This window comes from Typopeltis vanoorti, chromosome 7, assembly GCF_054136105.1.
Source record: "Typopeltis vanoorti isolate ZY-2024b chromosome 7, IOZ_Tvanoo_1.0, whole genome shotgun sequence".
Classification (NCBI taxonomy): Eukaryota; Metazoa; Arthropoda; class Arachnida; order Uropygi; family Thelyphonidae; genus Typopeltis; species Typopeltis vanoorti.
The window spans coordinates 136,042,213-136,059,348 of NC_143555.1; the positions used below are offsets into that span (position 1 = coordinate 136,042,213).

General features: G+C 34.7%; 2 protein-coding genes across 2 annotated transcripts in view; one reads left to right on the plus strand and one right to left on the minus strand.

Annotated features, from left to right (window-relative positions):
• The window catches only part of LOC150105102 (juvenile hormone acid O-methyltransferase-like), a 75,892-nt gene extending 59,346 nt beyond the window's left edge, over positions 1-16,546 (plus strand). Inside the window, exon 4 of the mRNA XM_090395550.1 lies at positions 16,371-16,546. Coding sequence (XP_090251676.1) covers positions 16,371-16,546 — 176 coding nt within the window. The remainder of the gene's footprint in view (positions 1-16,370) is intronic.
• LOC150105101 (juvenile hormone acid O-methyltransferase-like) overlaps positions 1-17,136 on the minus strand; it is a 173,616-nt gene that overhangs the window by 113,301 nt on the left and 43,179 nt on the right. The gene's annotated exons all lie outside the window — the stretch shown is intronic.

Here is a 17,136-nt window from a genome sequence, read left to right on the forward strand (position 1 = left end):
CCACAATGAGACACACAACCCCCTCATACTACACGCACCCCCATATGTTCGGAAACATCAAAACTCACAAGACGGTTATCCGATATGACTCATAGTCTTCTACAAGAACACCACCACAGTTCCTTTATCTAAATTTGCTGCCAAACTCATCAAACCACTACTAACAACGTCTATCTGTATGATCAAAAATATGGATGACCTATTCTGGAAAATAAATAACACTATTCCATCCCAAGATGACATCCTCACCTCATTAGATGCAACTTCATTATACACAAACGTGGATGTCCCCAGGACATTAGACATTGTGCACACACTACTCACAGAGGACCACACCCTACACACGCACAAAATTAACACCAATTGACATCATTAGCTTGATCAGTCACAATATCTGCAAACTTCTTTAAGTTCAACAACTCCTTATATGTTCAAATTTTCGGTCTTCCAATGGGCCAAAACATCAGTGGTCATCTAGCAGAATTGTTCCTGGCACACATTGAATCACTTCTACTCCACCCTTCTGTTCCCCCCAGCATCACCTTTTATGGCAGATACGTAGATGATATTCTATGCATTGGCATACCCTCGCATATCTCCATCTTACAAACATTCCACAACAATTATAGTAATAGCAATTCACCTTAGAAACAGAACAGAACAAACCCATCAATTTCTTAAACCTGACATTAATCAGAAGCTTTGTTGTTATTGCAAGATAGCTTTGTAGCTATCTTGCAATAACAAGATAGCTACAAAGATATTCCACAAACCCACACACATCGGAAACTACCTCCATTTCAATTCATACCACCCATATTCCGTCAAAAAAGCAGTCATCCTATCACAATTTATCAATGCTTACAAATTCTCAACCAACAGCAATTATCTTAACACAGAATTAAAGTATTTAACACAGGTTTTCAAAAATCGCAACTATCCTACACATCTAATAAATTATGCGAACAATATGGCAAAATCCTGTCATAACGATAATACAACCAAAACAGACTTCCCGACACGTATGGTCATCAAATTGCCAAACATCCAAAACACATACAAAGCCTACAAATACATTTTCAAAAACACGGACTATAAGCTAGTATTCACCACGAACCAAAAATTAGCAACTCTCCTAAAACTTAAAAAATCTCTCACACACAAAGAAATATTCGAACTCCACAACGTTGTCTACAAATTTCCTTGTCAAGAGGACTGTGACGTCACCTACACCGACTCTACAATTAGGTCCTTATGGACTAGATTACAAGGAATTGCAATATTCCCATTCTGGAATATCTGAACACAAAAAAACATCACAACATCAAAAAGAAAAATAAAACACAGAGTACAGGGAAGACTGAGATTGCAGCTCACGCCCTTGAACTAAAACACATCCCCCAAATCGACAAGGCCATAATCATAGACAAACAAGACAATGAAACAATGTTAAGAATATCTGAAACTATTGCCATAAAATGCAATGAAAATTCTATCAACGTCCACCACCCGTACCTAATTTCCAAATGTTGGACGATCCAGAACTTACAATTTAAGCCACGCCTCCGGCCATGTAGCAACAACTAATGCCCTTATTTGGCAGTTGCAACTTTGCCCTGACATAGCCCTACACTCATTTCCGACAAACTTCCGAGGATGGTCACATGACCAAAACAGTTCCACACGCCGTCAACCCAGCCCCAGTTGCCACAATAGTTTTACCCCCCCCCCCCAAATGCGCCCTAATTCAAAATAATATTTGTATACATTTATATATATATTATTATTAACCCGGGTTATCCAACCTTATTGTCCCGCGTCTAAACACACCCCCATGCTCCCTCCCTCTTCTCCCCCTGCTTGTAAACAACCTTCAGCGAGATCATGGAAGTAGAAGACATTGTAGAATAAAAAAAGGTATGTACCAAATTTTTCCCACTCTTTTATTCTACCTTAATTGCCTTCTATACTCACCAATAATGCCCTAAATATATATACCCCTCTTGAGTATTGATAGCCAATGTATTTAAATAAGGGACACTCCTAAACAAAATCAGGCTATAATAGTGGTAATTATAATAATAGTGGTTAAGAGAAGTAACATGGAATTTTTCCCAGAGACTATACTTAATGAAAGATAAGATTAGGAGAATGGAAGAGATAAATGCAAGCCGAATCAGAGTAGGGGGGAGAGAGAGAATTTTGGGAGTGTTAGAAGAGGAAAGAAAGGAAACAGTAGAAGAGAGGGAATGAGAGAGAGGTATGGAAGTGCTAGAACAGGAGAGAATGGAAACGGTAGGAGAGATGGAATGAGAGAGAGGTATGGGAATGCTAGCAGACGAGAGGATGGAAACAGTAGGAGACGGAATGAGAGAGGGATATGAAGGTGCTAGAACAGGAGAGAATGGAAATGGTAGGAGAGATGGAATGAGAGAGGTATGGGAATGCTAGCAGATGAGAGGATGGAAACAGCAGGAGAGACGGAATGAGAGAGGGATATAGAAGTGCTAGAAGTGGAGAAAATGGAAACAGTAGGAGAGAGATGTATGGGAGTGCTAGAAGAGGAGAGAATGGAAACAGTAGGAGAGAGAGAGGTATGGGAATGCTAGAAGAGAGAATAGCAGTAGAGGAGAGGGAATGAGAGAGACCTATGGGAATGAAAGAAGAGGAGAGAATGGAAACAATAGGAGAGAGGGAATGGTAAGAGGTATAATGTATGGCGACTCAATGATCCTTGTGTTCAAGATAGGCTGTGTGAGGAGTGTCTGCCAGGAAGAACAATAGAAAGGGTGGCTATGGCAATTAAGAGAGGTGAAAGGGTGGATGAGATGATTGTGATGGTAGGAACAAATGACTTGAATGGTAATGTAAGTCGAGCAGCGAGAGATATGAGATTTTTGTTTGAGGCTGTACGGAAGAAGACAGAGAGAGAGGAAAAATAGTGTGCGTGTTGCCTAGGTATGATAATGACAAGCTGAGCAGAAGAGCAGCAATATTGAATGACATAATAGCTAGAATGTGTGACAAGAGGACTGGTATATGTGGATGCTTGGAGTGCGTTTGAGGAAAGAGAGGAATTGTATGCGAGAGACCGCTTACATCTGAATGAGGAAGGACGTAGGCATCTGGAGAGATTGCTGTTCTGAATGAGTCAGTGTCCCAGGGAGGATGATAGCAGGGGTGGCCTCTTGTGGGAATGGATACGTGGGAGAATGGAGACGACATCAGGTAACACTGAGCCCAGTGGGGAATAGAGGGGATAATGCTGGGTATAGAAACAAATGGCATTTATATGCTTTATACTAATGCCAGTAGTATCTGGAATAAGGGAGAGGAATTGGTGGTGCAGATAGCATCAGCCTGGCCAAAAATTATTGGGATCACTGAGATGTGGTTGACAGAAGAGGATATAATAACAGGAAAAAATGTAGCAGGGTACAGCATTTTTCGGCAAGATAGAAAGGTAATACAAGGCCTAATAGAAGAAAGGAGCGTGAGATATAAAACAGTTGTGAAGGCCTGAAAAACCTTACTTTTTTTGCTCTTACGTGTTGAAGCTCTCATGTCGTGAGGATCATTTGTCACCAGGGTCTCTCACTTGCAACTCGGAAATGTCTTAACTCCTATCTTCCTATGGGAAGTATATCTTCGTAGTTCAAGCCTAACAGAACATCATTAGGTCACTTACTCTTCATTAACATGAACATTGAATGTTCATTAACATGAACATTCGATGTTTATGTTAATGAAAAGTAAGTGACTGAGGCAGACAAAGGAGTGCTCAGCAAGTCTTCAGAAATGTGTGTTCCTGAGATAGCCAACACAGACGTGGTGCAACAGAGCCTGAATCTCCTGAGAAAACCAGATATCTGTAGAAAGCAAGATTCCTGATGAGCTGCATGAGGACTTGTGACGATATCCTGTCGAATGGGATTCGGCAGGATAAAGAGAAAGCACTGTATTCCACTTAAGAGAGGTAGTAATTCGTCAGTCCCGGTAAGTCTACGTTTCTATGTACTATTAGTAAGGTTGTGGGAACTTGTCCGATTAAATTGAGATCTTGATTGACGTTTTGTAATAAATACTAGTGTTCCAAGAGAATGTGTTTAGTGCCTGTGGTAGTTCCTTATGAACTTGACTCAATTTAGAAGGAACTACCACAGGCACTAAACACGTTCTCTTGGAACACTAGTATTGTTTGTTCCTTGAGAACGTGTGATTAAAAAGTAAATATGTTCTTGTGTTAATGTAGTTTAATTTCAGTAGAATAATTGCCCTAAGAGAAAAAGAGTCTCCATGTCAATGTACTCATTTCGAGATTGATAAATTTAGATTATTGTTCCTTGTGCATTTACTGTTAATGGACTGTATGGATCCAGTGGAATGTGTTACCTAATTAAGATATTTAAGTTGAGGGACCAGAATAGGCTGGACTCAAATTGATAGGATGGCATTTTGTTGAGTTTAAGGGAATTGGGCCCTTAAATATTAAAATAAGAGTATTTTATTGACCATTTGAGTTGTATAAGAGGTAACCCATATATTTTAGAAATGAAAACTAGAAGTGTCCAACATTGAATGAAATGTGCATGACAATGTCATTATTTCCTATAAGTTATCATATCCTCAACATTTAACTGATAAATTAGTTCCTTGTGAAAAGGCCTTATTAAGTTCAGCAATAAATGTATTTTGTCTTAAAATTGAATATGTGCTTGCCTGATTAGTCTTCACTGCACCGCTCATAAATAGTTCGAATCATGGTGGGAAATTCATGGTGTGCATAAGTGTAATAGTCTAACAATGATTGATGAATATATACTTTTGATCTTGACCACTTACTTTAGAAAAATAAGTAATATATTAGATACTGATTGCCAATACCTTGATGTTATGCTTTCAAACGTCTAGTCTCAGAGTGGTGCAAGACAAATAAATTTCTCTTAGTCGATAAGGGTGTTTGCTAATCAGTGAGGTTTAGAGGATGTTTTGTTAGACACATTTTAAGTTCTCCTAAAATCCTTTAAGGGAATCATTATGGCCCAAGGAGGGAATAAAAAAAAAAAAAAAAAACCTTAAAATAAGTGAAGCAAAATAAATCACCTAATGCTAGAAATAAATAATAACAAGACAACATGTAATCTCAAATTTACCAGGGAACCACGACAATAACACAAGTAACTTGACGAAACATGAATTAACAGCGGTGAAATCATTAAAATCTAATCCGAACATATTTCCGATAAAGGAAATGCCACCGTTATTCTAAACCAAACCACTTATTTAGAAAAAATAAGTCTGCTAGTCTCAGACAATAGTACATACCAACTGGGCCGTGCCGACCCGAGGGTGCACCACACCTGGGCAGCAAGAAACAAATATCCAATATTTATTTTATGTAGCTAATATCTAATTTGGATTATACAATGAAGTATAATCATTAATAGCAATAATATTAATTTCTTGTATATCCAACATCATAAAATTTAACTAATATAATATTAATAACCCTCACTTTTCGATGTCAGACGGAAGAAAAAGATTTATTGGAGCAGAATATAAAAAATGAAGAGAAAGAAAGAAAGAAAATGTAAAAAAAAATTTATGACTCCTATTTCCATTTATTTTGCATCTACATGTACAGGCAAATCTTCAGTTGCACGAGAAAATTTTGAAGATTCTTTTTCTGCCATACATTTAAAAAATGATGCTTAGAAAATTCATCTTTCACTTCTGAAACTCTCAACAGCTCACTCGGTTCACCAGAAGAAACAGGTAACAAAAGCGTGTGCAATACAAGTATAACAACTGAAAACTCTCTTATGAATTCTATCCTTGAGCATGATTTTGATGATCCAGGAAAGGGGCCTTTAAAAATAACTGATAATCTCAAAATGATTCTAATAGATGTTGGACCAAAGCAAATATATGATATTGGCTTTCCAAAAGATGACAAAAAAAAAAAAAAAAAAAAAAACCATCATTTTCAGCAGATTATTACCATAAACAATTAAGTTATAATGGAAAGATACACAGAAATTGGTTATTGTATTCTAAATGCATAAATTCGGTATGCTGTTTTCCTTGTAAACTTTTTAACGATAAAATTAATGCATTCAATGATGTAATTGGTTATTGCGATTGGCAACATTTATTGAGAACATTAGAGCGCTATGAAAAAACTGAAGCACATATCAAATGTTACAAGTCATGGATCAATTTAAAAAAGTAATTTATAAATAATAATACAATAGATGCGGTAAATGAACAATTAATAAAACTAGAAAAAAATTGTTGGAAATCGGTAATAGAAACGATTATTTATACAGTTCAATTTTTAGCAAGACAAAATTTAGTTTTCAGAGGTAACAGCAATAAACTTTTTTACTGTTGAAAAGTATTGTTGCAAGATTTGTTTACCTTGATAATGACAAGAAAATAGAAATCAGAGAACACTTTTTAGGATTTTATTCAATTACTAACTCAACAGGTGAAGGTTTAACAAATTTTGTTGTACATTTTTTGCAATCAGAAAATATAAATCTTTACGATTTACGTGCTCAAGCATATCATAAAGGGGCAAAATTCAGGGTCTCCAAAAGAGAATATTAGATATAAACCCGAGAGCATTTTACGTGCCATGTGATGCTCATACGCTTATTTTAGTTGTAAATGATGCTGCAAGTGCATGAAAAAATGCATCATTTATGCAGCATGCATAAATGATGCATGCTGCATGAAATAGCAAATTTTTTTTCATTGATTCAGGAAATATATAATTTTTTTTCTAAATCAGCCTATCATTGGAAAATTTTAAAAGAGGAATTCCCAAGTTTTACTGTTAAAAAAGTTTGTGATACAAGATGGTCAAGCTGCATAGACACTGTAAAAGTTTTAAGGTATAATTTAGAAAAAATATACAATGCTTTATACATTTTATATCAAGATAAATCAAGAGATAGCGACACAAGGAATGAAGCCTGAATGATTATTAAAAATTAAATCTTTCAAATTCATGTTCTCTTGTTATATGGCACCAAATCTTATCAAAAATTAATGTCATAAGTAATTTGATGCAAAAACCGGATATAATTGTCTACAATAATGAAAATGTTGATAGACTTAAAAAATTATTTAAAGGACTGTAGAACCGATGAGGCGTTCAAAAATATGTTATGGGGAGCAATCGAAATTGCCAATACAGTGGATTGCGATCCAATTTTTCATTGTGTTGGATCTTGAATGAAAAGATTTCCTTAAAGAAATAATTTATTCAGGATTCAACAAGTTTAGCTAAACAATAACAAAAATGCTTGTAGATAGGTAAAGATACTAATTGTTTAAAGAATCATATGCTAGTACACAAGGCTGGCAGAAGCAGAAATGCAGAGCATGCGGGTGGCACTACGATGGGGGCACCGCCGCCAGGGAACAGTTCATAAGTTAATTTTTAAGAAACAAAATTTTATCATAAAAACAAAAAATTCTTAGAATGATCAATATTAAAATAAATAAGGCCGGTGTTATGTCGGAAGACATAACTTTATTATCACTTAAATAAGAAAACTAATAATCTACCAGAAAAGAAGGAAAAATTATAATATTGTAATATAGTCTAGTATAATTTTATTTTAGTACTGTGGAATTTCAGTGTTTAAAAATGTAGTAGTTACTTAGTCAGAATTTTGTATGTGAACAACTAACCATTTGCTAGATAAAAGAAAATCAAAATACTATACCAAATGTGAAACGGCCAACCTTGGTATATTTGTTGTGCAGAACGGTGCTTTGCCCCCCCTTCATCCAATGTAAAGTTACGAGAGTTTCGGTAGGTTGCCGCGAGTGATGCTATGTGCTGGGAGAAGCAAGGAGCATATCACGCATGAGTACTTGACGACAGAGGGGAAACTGCGCATGGTTTAAAAGCGAGTGTATCGCTAGGCACCAGACTTTTTGAGACGTTTTCCTGCTGCTGATACCTGTGCCATGAATCATCCGGCTGGTAGTGAGGCTCCACGTGGTTTCCTTCGTAAGTGGAGAGTATGATCATATGACAAAGAGAAACTACCAGTTGGAGACAAAAGAAAGCCCAGCAGACATAATGGTGGAAAACAAGAATGAAGAATTCCAATCGAAGTAACAGAGGGAAAGTCAAGGTAATAGTCTGATGAAAGAATTCTGAAGTGGCCCAGAGAGAAAATGCTGTAAACCGATAAGGTGAACTTTATATCTACTATTTAGTGAATTAAATGTGAAGATCTGAATTGTGTGTTGAAAGACATTCCTAGAACTGTGGCCAATTATAAAGAAAGAGAATATGTCAATGTTTCGTAATGTGTGTTTGTAAGAGAATTATTTAAGTTTCTTCAGATCTTGGCAAAGAGATAAAATGTTAATAGGAAAAGACTGTTAAGGAAAGTTTTGAATGAATTCTAGTGTAATTAATATAGAGAGGAAACCGAGTAACTAAACTTTAACATTTAGTATTCTGTGATATAAGGTTTAAGATACTGTATTCTGTGATGATATAAAATTTAGACTAGGTATTTTGAGATACGAAATTTCAAGAGTGTTTTATATAACTATGTGCATGAGAGTGTGTGATGATTTAAATGTGTATTCTAATTGAATGATTTAACTAAGCTTATATAAATGTATTTGTATGATATAATCAGTGTAATTAAATTGTTTTATTATTATGAAATTTGTCTTCCCTGTGTCTAGAACTAGTGAACTTGCTCACACAGTAAAACGAACTACATAAAGGCAGGAAACAGTTTAAGTTAAGGTCACGATTGCAAGTTATAAAATTTTACTGAGAAGAGTGAACGCTGACTGGTTTCTAACTCTGTGGTCATGTTTTCAGTATATCCTAGGATTCAGAGTGGCGCAGCTAAAACAAATAAATTTCTGAGTTTGAAAAGGGAGATAGAGCCAGAGTGGAGATAAAGAAGTTGGCATCCGCCATTTGCAATTCTTTGTCTCACTAGACCTCAGCTTCATTCTTGTCAGAGGTACAGCCAATGGGGTATTGAGAGATAAGAAAAGGTAATTTTAAGGAAAAGTGGACATGACACCGGATACACCGAATAAAAATTTTTATAAAAGTATATTGCCGCCTCTTTTATCAGCCAGCAGTTCACAATTTTTCAGCTACAGCAGGCTAAATGTTTGCCTGCAGAATGTTGTGTCTACTGCAATCTATCTAAAGTGAAACAGTGAAGGTTTTTCATGTGCAGAAATTAATTTTCATACAAAACATTAGTTGCTAGTTAACCAGTCATATGGTACACATCTCAGTATGCTGCTGACAGTAGTGCAGTGCCAACTATTATTTCGTCTCTGTGTCGTGATGTGTAATAATTTCTTGTGGGTATAAAATAGAAATGGAATCAAAAATTTAAAAAAAGTTATTCAGTGCACAAAATCGTAAGCATCATTCTGCGAAAGAAGCAGATATTAAGAAACAAACTGGGACTCTTAATAAATTTGTTAAAATATTAAAATATTCTGATGCAGTTTGTAAATAACTCGATACATCAGAAATCAGAGTCGAAGAACCGTGCACATCATCCAGTTTGCATGAAAGTACTATTGCAACTATTGAACATGATTTAAGTGAAAAATAGTTAGGATTTAGTCAACTACAACAAGATTTAGTTGTAGTTGACCACGAAACTAACACATTGTTAGTGTCTGTAAATTTAGAAGATCCAGTTGAATAGGGAAATATTGATGAAAAATTACGAGTTGTTTTAATTGAGATGAGGCCTATTCAAAATAAAAATATAATATATTCCAGAGATACATATGGTCATAAATTTGAGGACGAGCCATGTTCTTGGCAAGAGCTCCCATTTTCCATTTTTCTATTATAAAATAGAAAAATGGAAAACGGGAGCTCTTGCCAAGAACATGGCTCATTTATTCTGAAAGTTTAAATTCTGTTTTTCGCTTTTGTTGCAAACTTGTCGCACCTACTGAGTCTTGTAGAAGGTTATAAACGATTGGAGAAATGCAAGTACAACTTTACATAGACATGAGACTAGTTTAACTCACATGAAAAATTTCTTAAAATGGAAGGAACTTGATAAAAATTAAAAAACAAAACAAAACTACAATTGATTTCCAGACTCAAACCATGTATGAAATGGAAAAGAAACAACTGTCAAGTGTTTTAGAATACTTGACTGATATTATAAAATTCCTTGGTAGTCAAAATTTAGCTGTTTGCGGATCATCTGATAAATTATATGAAAGGAATAACGGCAATTTTTTAAAATTAGTCAAACTGTTTGCTATGTTTGATCCCGTTATGGAAAATCATGTTGAAAGTGCCCTACAACGAAACAACAGGGTACACTATTTCAGTAAAGACAGTTAAAATGAAATACTGGAAACTTTAAGTAACGCAATCAGGGATACAATTTTATTATCAATTTACAAATCTAAATATTATTCAATAATTTTAGACTGCACACCTAATGCAAGTAAAATGGAACAAATGACCATTATTATTCGCTTTGTTTCCTGTGACAATGGAATTGTCAAGATCAGAGAAAACTTTTTAGGTTTTGCAGATATATCAGATTCCACAGGACGTGGTTTATGTGTAACAATAATGGAACAACTGTAAAAATGGAACATTCCCATTGAAGACATGTGAGGTCAAGGGTATGACAATGAGGCAGATATGAAAAAGAAAAAATATGGGCTCCAAAATTTGCTTTCGAACAGAAATCCCCAAACTTTTTACGTGCCATGTGCTGCTCATACTCTAAACTTAATCATTAACGATGCAGCCAAAAGTGAATGCAGATACATTGCAATTATTGAAGAAATATAAAATTTCTTTTCATTCTCTTACAAAGGGTTGGGCAATCCTTTTAAAGTTCATAAAAAATTTAACATTCAAACAGCCATCAGAAATGCAATGGAAAAGTAAAATTAATGCAATTCGCACTCTACGATATCAAGTAGGAGAAATTTATGATGCACTTTTTGAAATTTTAAATAATGAAAATTTTAATAAAGAAACTCAGCATGAAGCACAAACATTATATCCTAAAATAAAGAACTATAAATTTATTTGCTCTCTTATAACTTGGCATGATTTACTTAACAGAATAAACTCTGTGAGTAAAATGCTTCAAGACAAAAATATGAACATTACACTTGCTTTAGAATCTATTGAAAGCCTTAAAAATATTCTTGCAAGAGTATCAATCAGATACAAATTTTAAAGAAGTTCTAAAAACGGCAAAATAACTTGAGTGAAGAGGTGGTTGGAGAACAAGAATTTAAAACTGGTATGGAAGTTCGACGACGAAAGAAGCCATGACAATTGGACTACGAGCATCATGATGAAATGCCACAATCGCCAGAAGATAAATTTAGAGTGAATGTGTTTTATACACTTCTAGATGTTGCAATTGTTCGTTAATAGAATGTTTTGAACAATTAAAAAACATATTATGATAATTTCAATTTCTTGTATAGATTACTATAAATTAATAACCAAGTTTTACGAAGAAATTTTGACAATTTAGAGATTCTCTTGAAGGACTGCGACAATAAAGACGTAAAGGCAATATCAGTATATGACGAGTTATGTGCTTTCCGGGATATTTTTCGGAGGGATAATTTAAATATTCAAAAGCCCTTTCAATATTCTTAATTTTATTGTGTCCAATAACTTATCTTTCCCTAACTTTTCAATTGCTTTAAGAATACTATTAACCTTAACTGCTAGTGTAGCGAGCAGTGAACGTTCCTTTTCGAAGTTGAAAATTGATTAAAACCTATTTAAGATCATGTATGTCACAAAAAAGCTTGTTAGTTTGGCGAAAATGATATATGTGCGGAATTAGATGTTAAGACCATTATTTCTAATTTTGTAAATATGATACCAAAAACCTTAAAATTTTAATTTAAAAAATTTCAAGTATATTTATGTAATTTAATTTATTTTCTGTTATTCTGTAAAGATGTTATTTTTGAATACTTATATTAAATGTTCTAATTATTTCTGAATTCTTTTCTTATTTTCTCATCTATCTTGAGTTTCTTTTATTTTCCTAAAAGACAGTTCCACTTATAAAAATTATTAAAAATTTTTTACATCTTACTAAGAATTTAGTAACTTGTAAAATGCAAGAATTTTTTAAACTTTAGTTCAAATAAATTTTAACTTTAATCAAAATTCATTTTAATTTTGTTAGCGATTCGGGTCAGTGAGAAGACTATAATCCCTGTATCAATATATTATACGATTAAAGTGACGGGGCTTTATCAAAATTTGCTTTAACTTTTGAGAATTTTTTGAATATTCGGGTTTTTAACGATTATTCTGCCTAGTCAACACCCCCAGTTCATTACATTTAGCAAACCAACGTGTGGCTGTTCTATTAATATTTATTTAAGAAATTTCAAATAATTTAAATTTTTATTATCGTAAAAGAACCACACACTCCCGGATCATTACAGGGGCGCTTAGATAGAAATTGCATGCGGGCGGCAAAGACTCTAGCGCCGGCTCTGCTAGTAGAGATTTTGAAATATTACTTAAGAGTAAACGATATCAATTTTGTAAAAATTTATAATGGAAGAAGTATTCTTTGTAAGATATGTTAAGGCATGTAACAGAAGTTCAAAGTCCACTAACAAAAACTTCTGGTGAATTGTGTAGCCTATGGCAAATTGTTTACATGCAGAATGTCACGCATTAGATGTTTTTCCAGGAAGACGCAAATAGAAGATACGACACGTGCAAAAGGTGGGTGCCAAGCAGAAAGGTATGGTAGTGTTAAATCTGGAATGAAAGGCTTAATTTATTCTTGAGCATTTCATTCAGGATTTAACTGAGTTGCAAAATTTCAAATGAAAAAATGCTTGTAAATAGCCAAGAATAGTAATTGTAAATATGCTAATAATAATTTTTTATGTATTATTTCATAAATGGTCCTATAATCATCACGAAAATCAGAGCAAAGTATAGATAAACGTAATCGAATTTAAACATAACCCCAGGCGGTCGATGTGCAAAGTTGGGACACGTGTTATACCCACGTGGGGATGCAATCGAACAGAGGTGCTGTGTTCAGAAAAGGCTTAGGTTACATAATAGGGAGAGCAGATGCGGGGAGTATAAAAGGAAGTGGCGGCACGAGCAGGGTTCTCTCTCGTTTTTTTTAGAAGTTCGGGTTCGAGGTAGAAGAAGCGATTATGGTCAGCAGCAACGATGTGGCTAAGTAGCGGGCTTGTCCGTGCATAGTATTCAATGTGACGAGGCGAACAGTGAATGCCAAGGTTTCGAGTAGCTCCAAGAGCATCTTTCCATCTGATGGGTTCCTGAGGAATAGGTTAGAGGGAAACATGTGTCTGAAGAATTACAGACTGGTCTAGACAAGAAATGAACGAGCGAAAGACAAGGAAGCGATCGGAAGAAAGTCTAGAGGAAAAGTATGAGCAGTATCTTCTAATTGAATTCGTCAGGCTGGTAAAGTAAAGTTAACATCAAATTGTATACTATCTTAAAAGCCAGGTTAAGCAACTGTGTGTGATATCTTGTAAAATCAGACTCGTTAAAGTAGAATTCAGCACTTTAGCACTTATTCCTTTAACAAGGATCCTTAGTATTAGAAGTGTAAGGTCTCAAGCATTATTGTTAATTTAAAGTCGATGTAATGTATTGGAGTTAATTAAGGAGGAAGTGTGACTAATATAGAGACAGAATTAGCTGTGTTCTCCTACCAGGATCTTGGCTGACTAACCATCAGTCATGCTTGTAGCATGTTGAGCACAGTTAAGCCTGGGATGGCAACCTACAACATGGTCAAAAATCCTGATCGAACCGATATAGATGGCAGCGCCAATATTTCGGTGAAGTCCGGAGGGCCATCCCAGGAGGTCTTAGTGTCATGCCTCCACGTGAACCTCCTAGGAAACATGGTGTCGCAATGAGCCATGGCAAAGTTGATGCGAAGCAAAGAGCTGGCAGAAAGCTATAAAGTGCATCTCCCAAGACTTTATGTGGCCAGCGTGGGAGATGTTAGGACTGCAATGACATCTGCTGTTTCATCATTGGCAGAAGAATTCATATATCAATGGCAATGGGAAACAACTGGCAGGCAGAAGATTTTGAATACAGATCAATGGCTGACAGAGTGAGCCAAGTCAGCTGGCTATTGCAGACGTAGAAGAGATCGGGGCCTCACCACGTTACTATCCTCTATCCCAGTGTTTCTCAAAGTGTGGTACGCTGACCCCTGGGGGTCCGCAAAAGGTATTCAGGGGGTCCGTGTCAATTTTCGGCTATGCATCATTAACGCATGGAATAAAATTTAAGTTTGAGATCGTAAAACGTTCCTATTGTATCGCTGAGTAAGGTACAGAGACATCTGCAGGCTGTGCAATATGTTTCTCAACAAACAGTGCAATTAGAGACAACTGGGTAAAAATGGCACTAACTAATGAATCGCATGACCCCCTCCCACATAAAATGCTGTAAAGTAGACGTTCAAAACTATATGCTGCACCGGCAACATATGGTTTTGTTTGAGTGAACGTGTTTCAGATATTATATAAGGAATTTAGTTGAAGAAAATTAGCATTTCAACTGAACTGTCGGCTTGCCTTTGTCAATTAGTGTGATCTGATGGAACTTCTGATGGTTTCCTAAAAAATAAATACAGCGAGAATACGTTATCATCTTTTTGGCTGCAAATACAGAATGAATTTCCTGAATTAACAGATAAAGCTCTAAGGTTCATTTTTCTATTTCCAAGTTCATATCTATGCGAAGTTGGATTTTCGGCCCTGTAGATATTAAGACAGAGAAGAGGAATCGCATTATAGATGTCGAACCACATCTGAGATTGAAATTAACAACTATAGAGCCAACTTTTGCTGAAATTTTATCTCACCATAAGCAATTTCTCTCCTCTCATTGATTATAAATTATTTCAAGTAAGTAAAACTTTATAGTATCTTTATAAAGTTTGTTCTATTAAAAATAAATCATATTTTTTGTTTACATGAACATATAAATTCAAATAAAATAGATATTTAATTTTTTAATATTTCAAATTAATTTATCAATTTTAATTAATTTATTCGTTTTAATTAATTAATGTATTTATTTTTAATTAATTAATTTGGAGGTACTTGGTAATAATTCAACATTCAAAGCACAGACTGTATACTTGGACAAACCCAGATAACTCTTATAAGAAACGAAATAGATTTCATAATGATAAATAATAAATACAAAAATAATAACCAACATTAAAACATACCCAGGTGCTGATATAGGTTCAGACCATAACCCTGTTGTGTCCACTTTAAAAATTAAACTAAAAAACATTTCTAAAAACAATCATACTGAAAGACTTGACTTCACAGCTCTGAATATACCTGATAACATAATGGTGTTTAACTCAGAAATTAGATCATGTAAGATATAAAACAGAAGACAACATATTTTGTAACACAGAGGAAATTGAAAACAGGTGGTCAAATTTTAGAAGTGCAATATATGACAGCTAACGAGGTTATCTCATAAATTAAATACAATAAGAAAAAAACCCTGGATGACTGAATCAATACTAGAACTTATGAATGAAAGACAAAAAAAAAAGAAAAGTACAAGTATACAGTCTGTGCTTTGAATGTTGAATTATTACCAAGTAACTCCTAATTAATTAATTAAAAATAAATTAATGGCTAATGAAAAATGTAAAGAAATAGAGGAACTGGACAAGAGACACAATAGTAAAGAAATGCATAAATCAATCCAAGCCCTGACAAATAAAAAGAAAAATTTCAACCATAATACTTGTATAAAAGATCAAAATGGTAAAATGCTACTAGAAACACAAGATATCATAAAAATATGGAGAGAATATGGAAAATAACTTTTGACTCTGATCGCACAGACGCACCAGATATATAAAATATGGCTGGTGAACCAATTACATATGAAGAAATAGAAAAGGGTAAAACACCAGGCCCTGATCAGATTCCTATTGAATTGTTAAAGAAAGTAAATGAAAACACACTTAATGACCTAAAGGTTATTTTTAATAACATCTATGATTCAGGATACATTCCTGATGATCTAAGGAAATCCATCTTTGTCACTATTTCCAAAATTCTCCTGTAGCTGAGTGACCCAGGCCGAGTTGTGATCATTTCACTCATGTTAGCAGAGCTGTAATCACATATTTATCAGTGTTTATACTCTTCACCTTTTGCATTTGTGTTTCTTTTAATTTGAAAAATTCAATATGACATCTAAGAGGAAGAATGAAGACGATAAAGCAGCAAAAAGACGCAAAGTTTTTACATTATCTCAGAAAATTGAATTTTAGATAAGTTGAAAAATGGTACCCGTGTTTCATCGCTTGCAAGAGAACTAGCTATAAATGAATCAAGCATAAGAACAATACAGGAAATGAAGAAAAGATTTGGTCTAGTGTCAAAGCTTCAGGCAATACTTTGGCAAAGGTTGCTCAAGTTTCAAGAATTCCGCAATAGCTTGGATTGACAATCAAGTAAATGAAAAAGGCTCAGTTGTGGATGGTGTTGCTATTCGAAACAAAGCTTTAGATTTATCTTTCATTTTAAATAAAGATAGCCAATCGTCAAGAAAATTGACTTTCAACCAAGCAAAGGTCGGCTTGAAAACTTTAAGCGCTGTTTTAATTTCCACAATGTAAAGCTTCAGGGAGAAGCTGGCTCTGCAGATAAAGAAGCAGCAGAGAAATTCAAACCCCGATTTTAGAAATTCATTGAAGAGAGGGGGTTAAGTTCCGCAACAAGTTTTCAATGCGGATGAGACAGGTCTATTTTATAAGCGAATGGAACAACGAACCTACATCACAAAGACACAAAAGGTTGCCCCAGGTTTTAAAGCTTTTAAGGATAGACTCACTTTGCTTTTTTGTGGAAATGCATCAGGCGACTTCAAGTGCAAGCCTCTGCTCATTTATTGATCTAAAATGCCTCATGCAGTGCAGGGAAAAAAATTTTGAGCAATTGCCTGTTGTGTGGAAGTGGAATAGAAAAGCTTGGGGTAACAAAAGCCCACTTTAATAACTGGTTTGAAAATTCATTTGTTAAAGAAGTCAAACATTA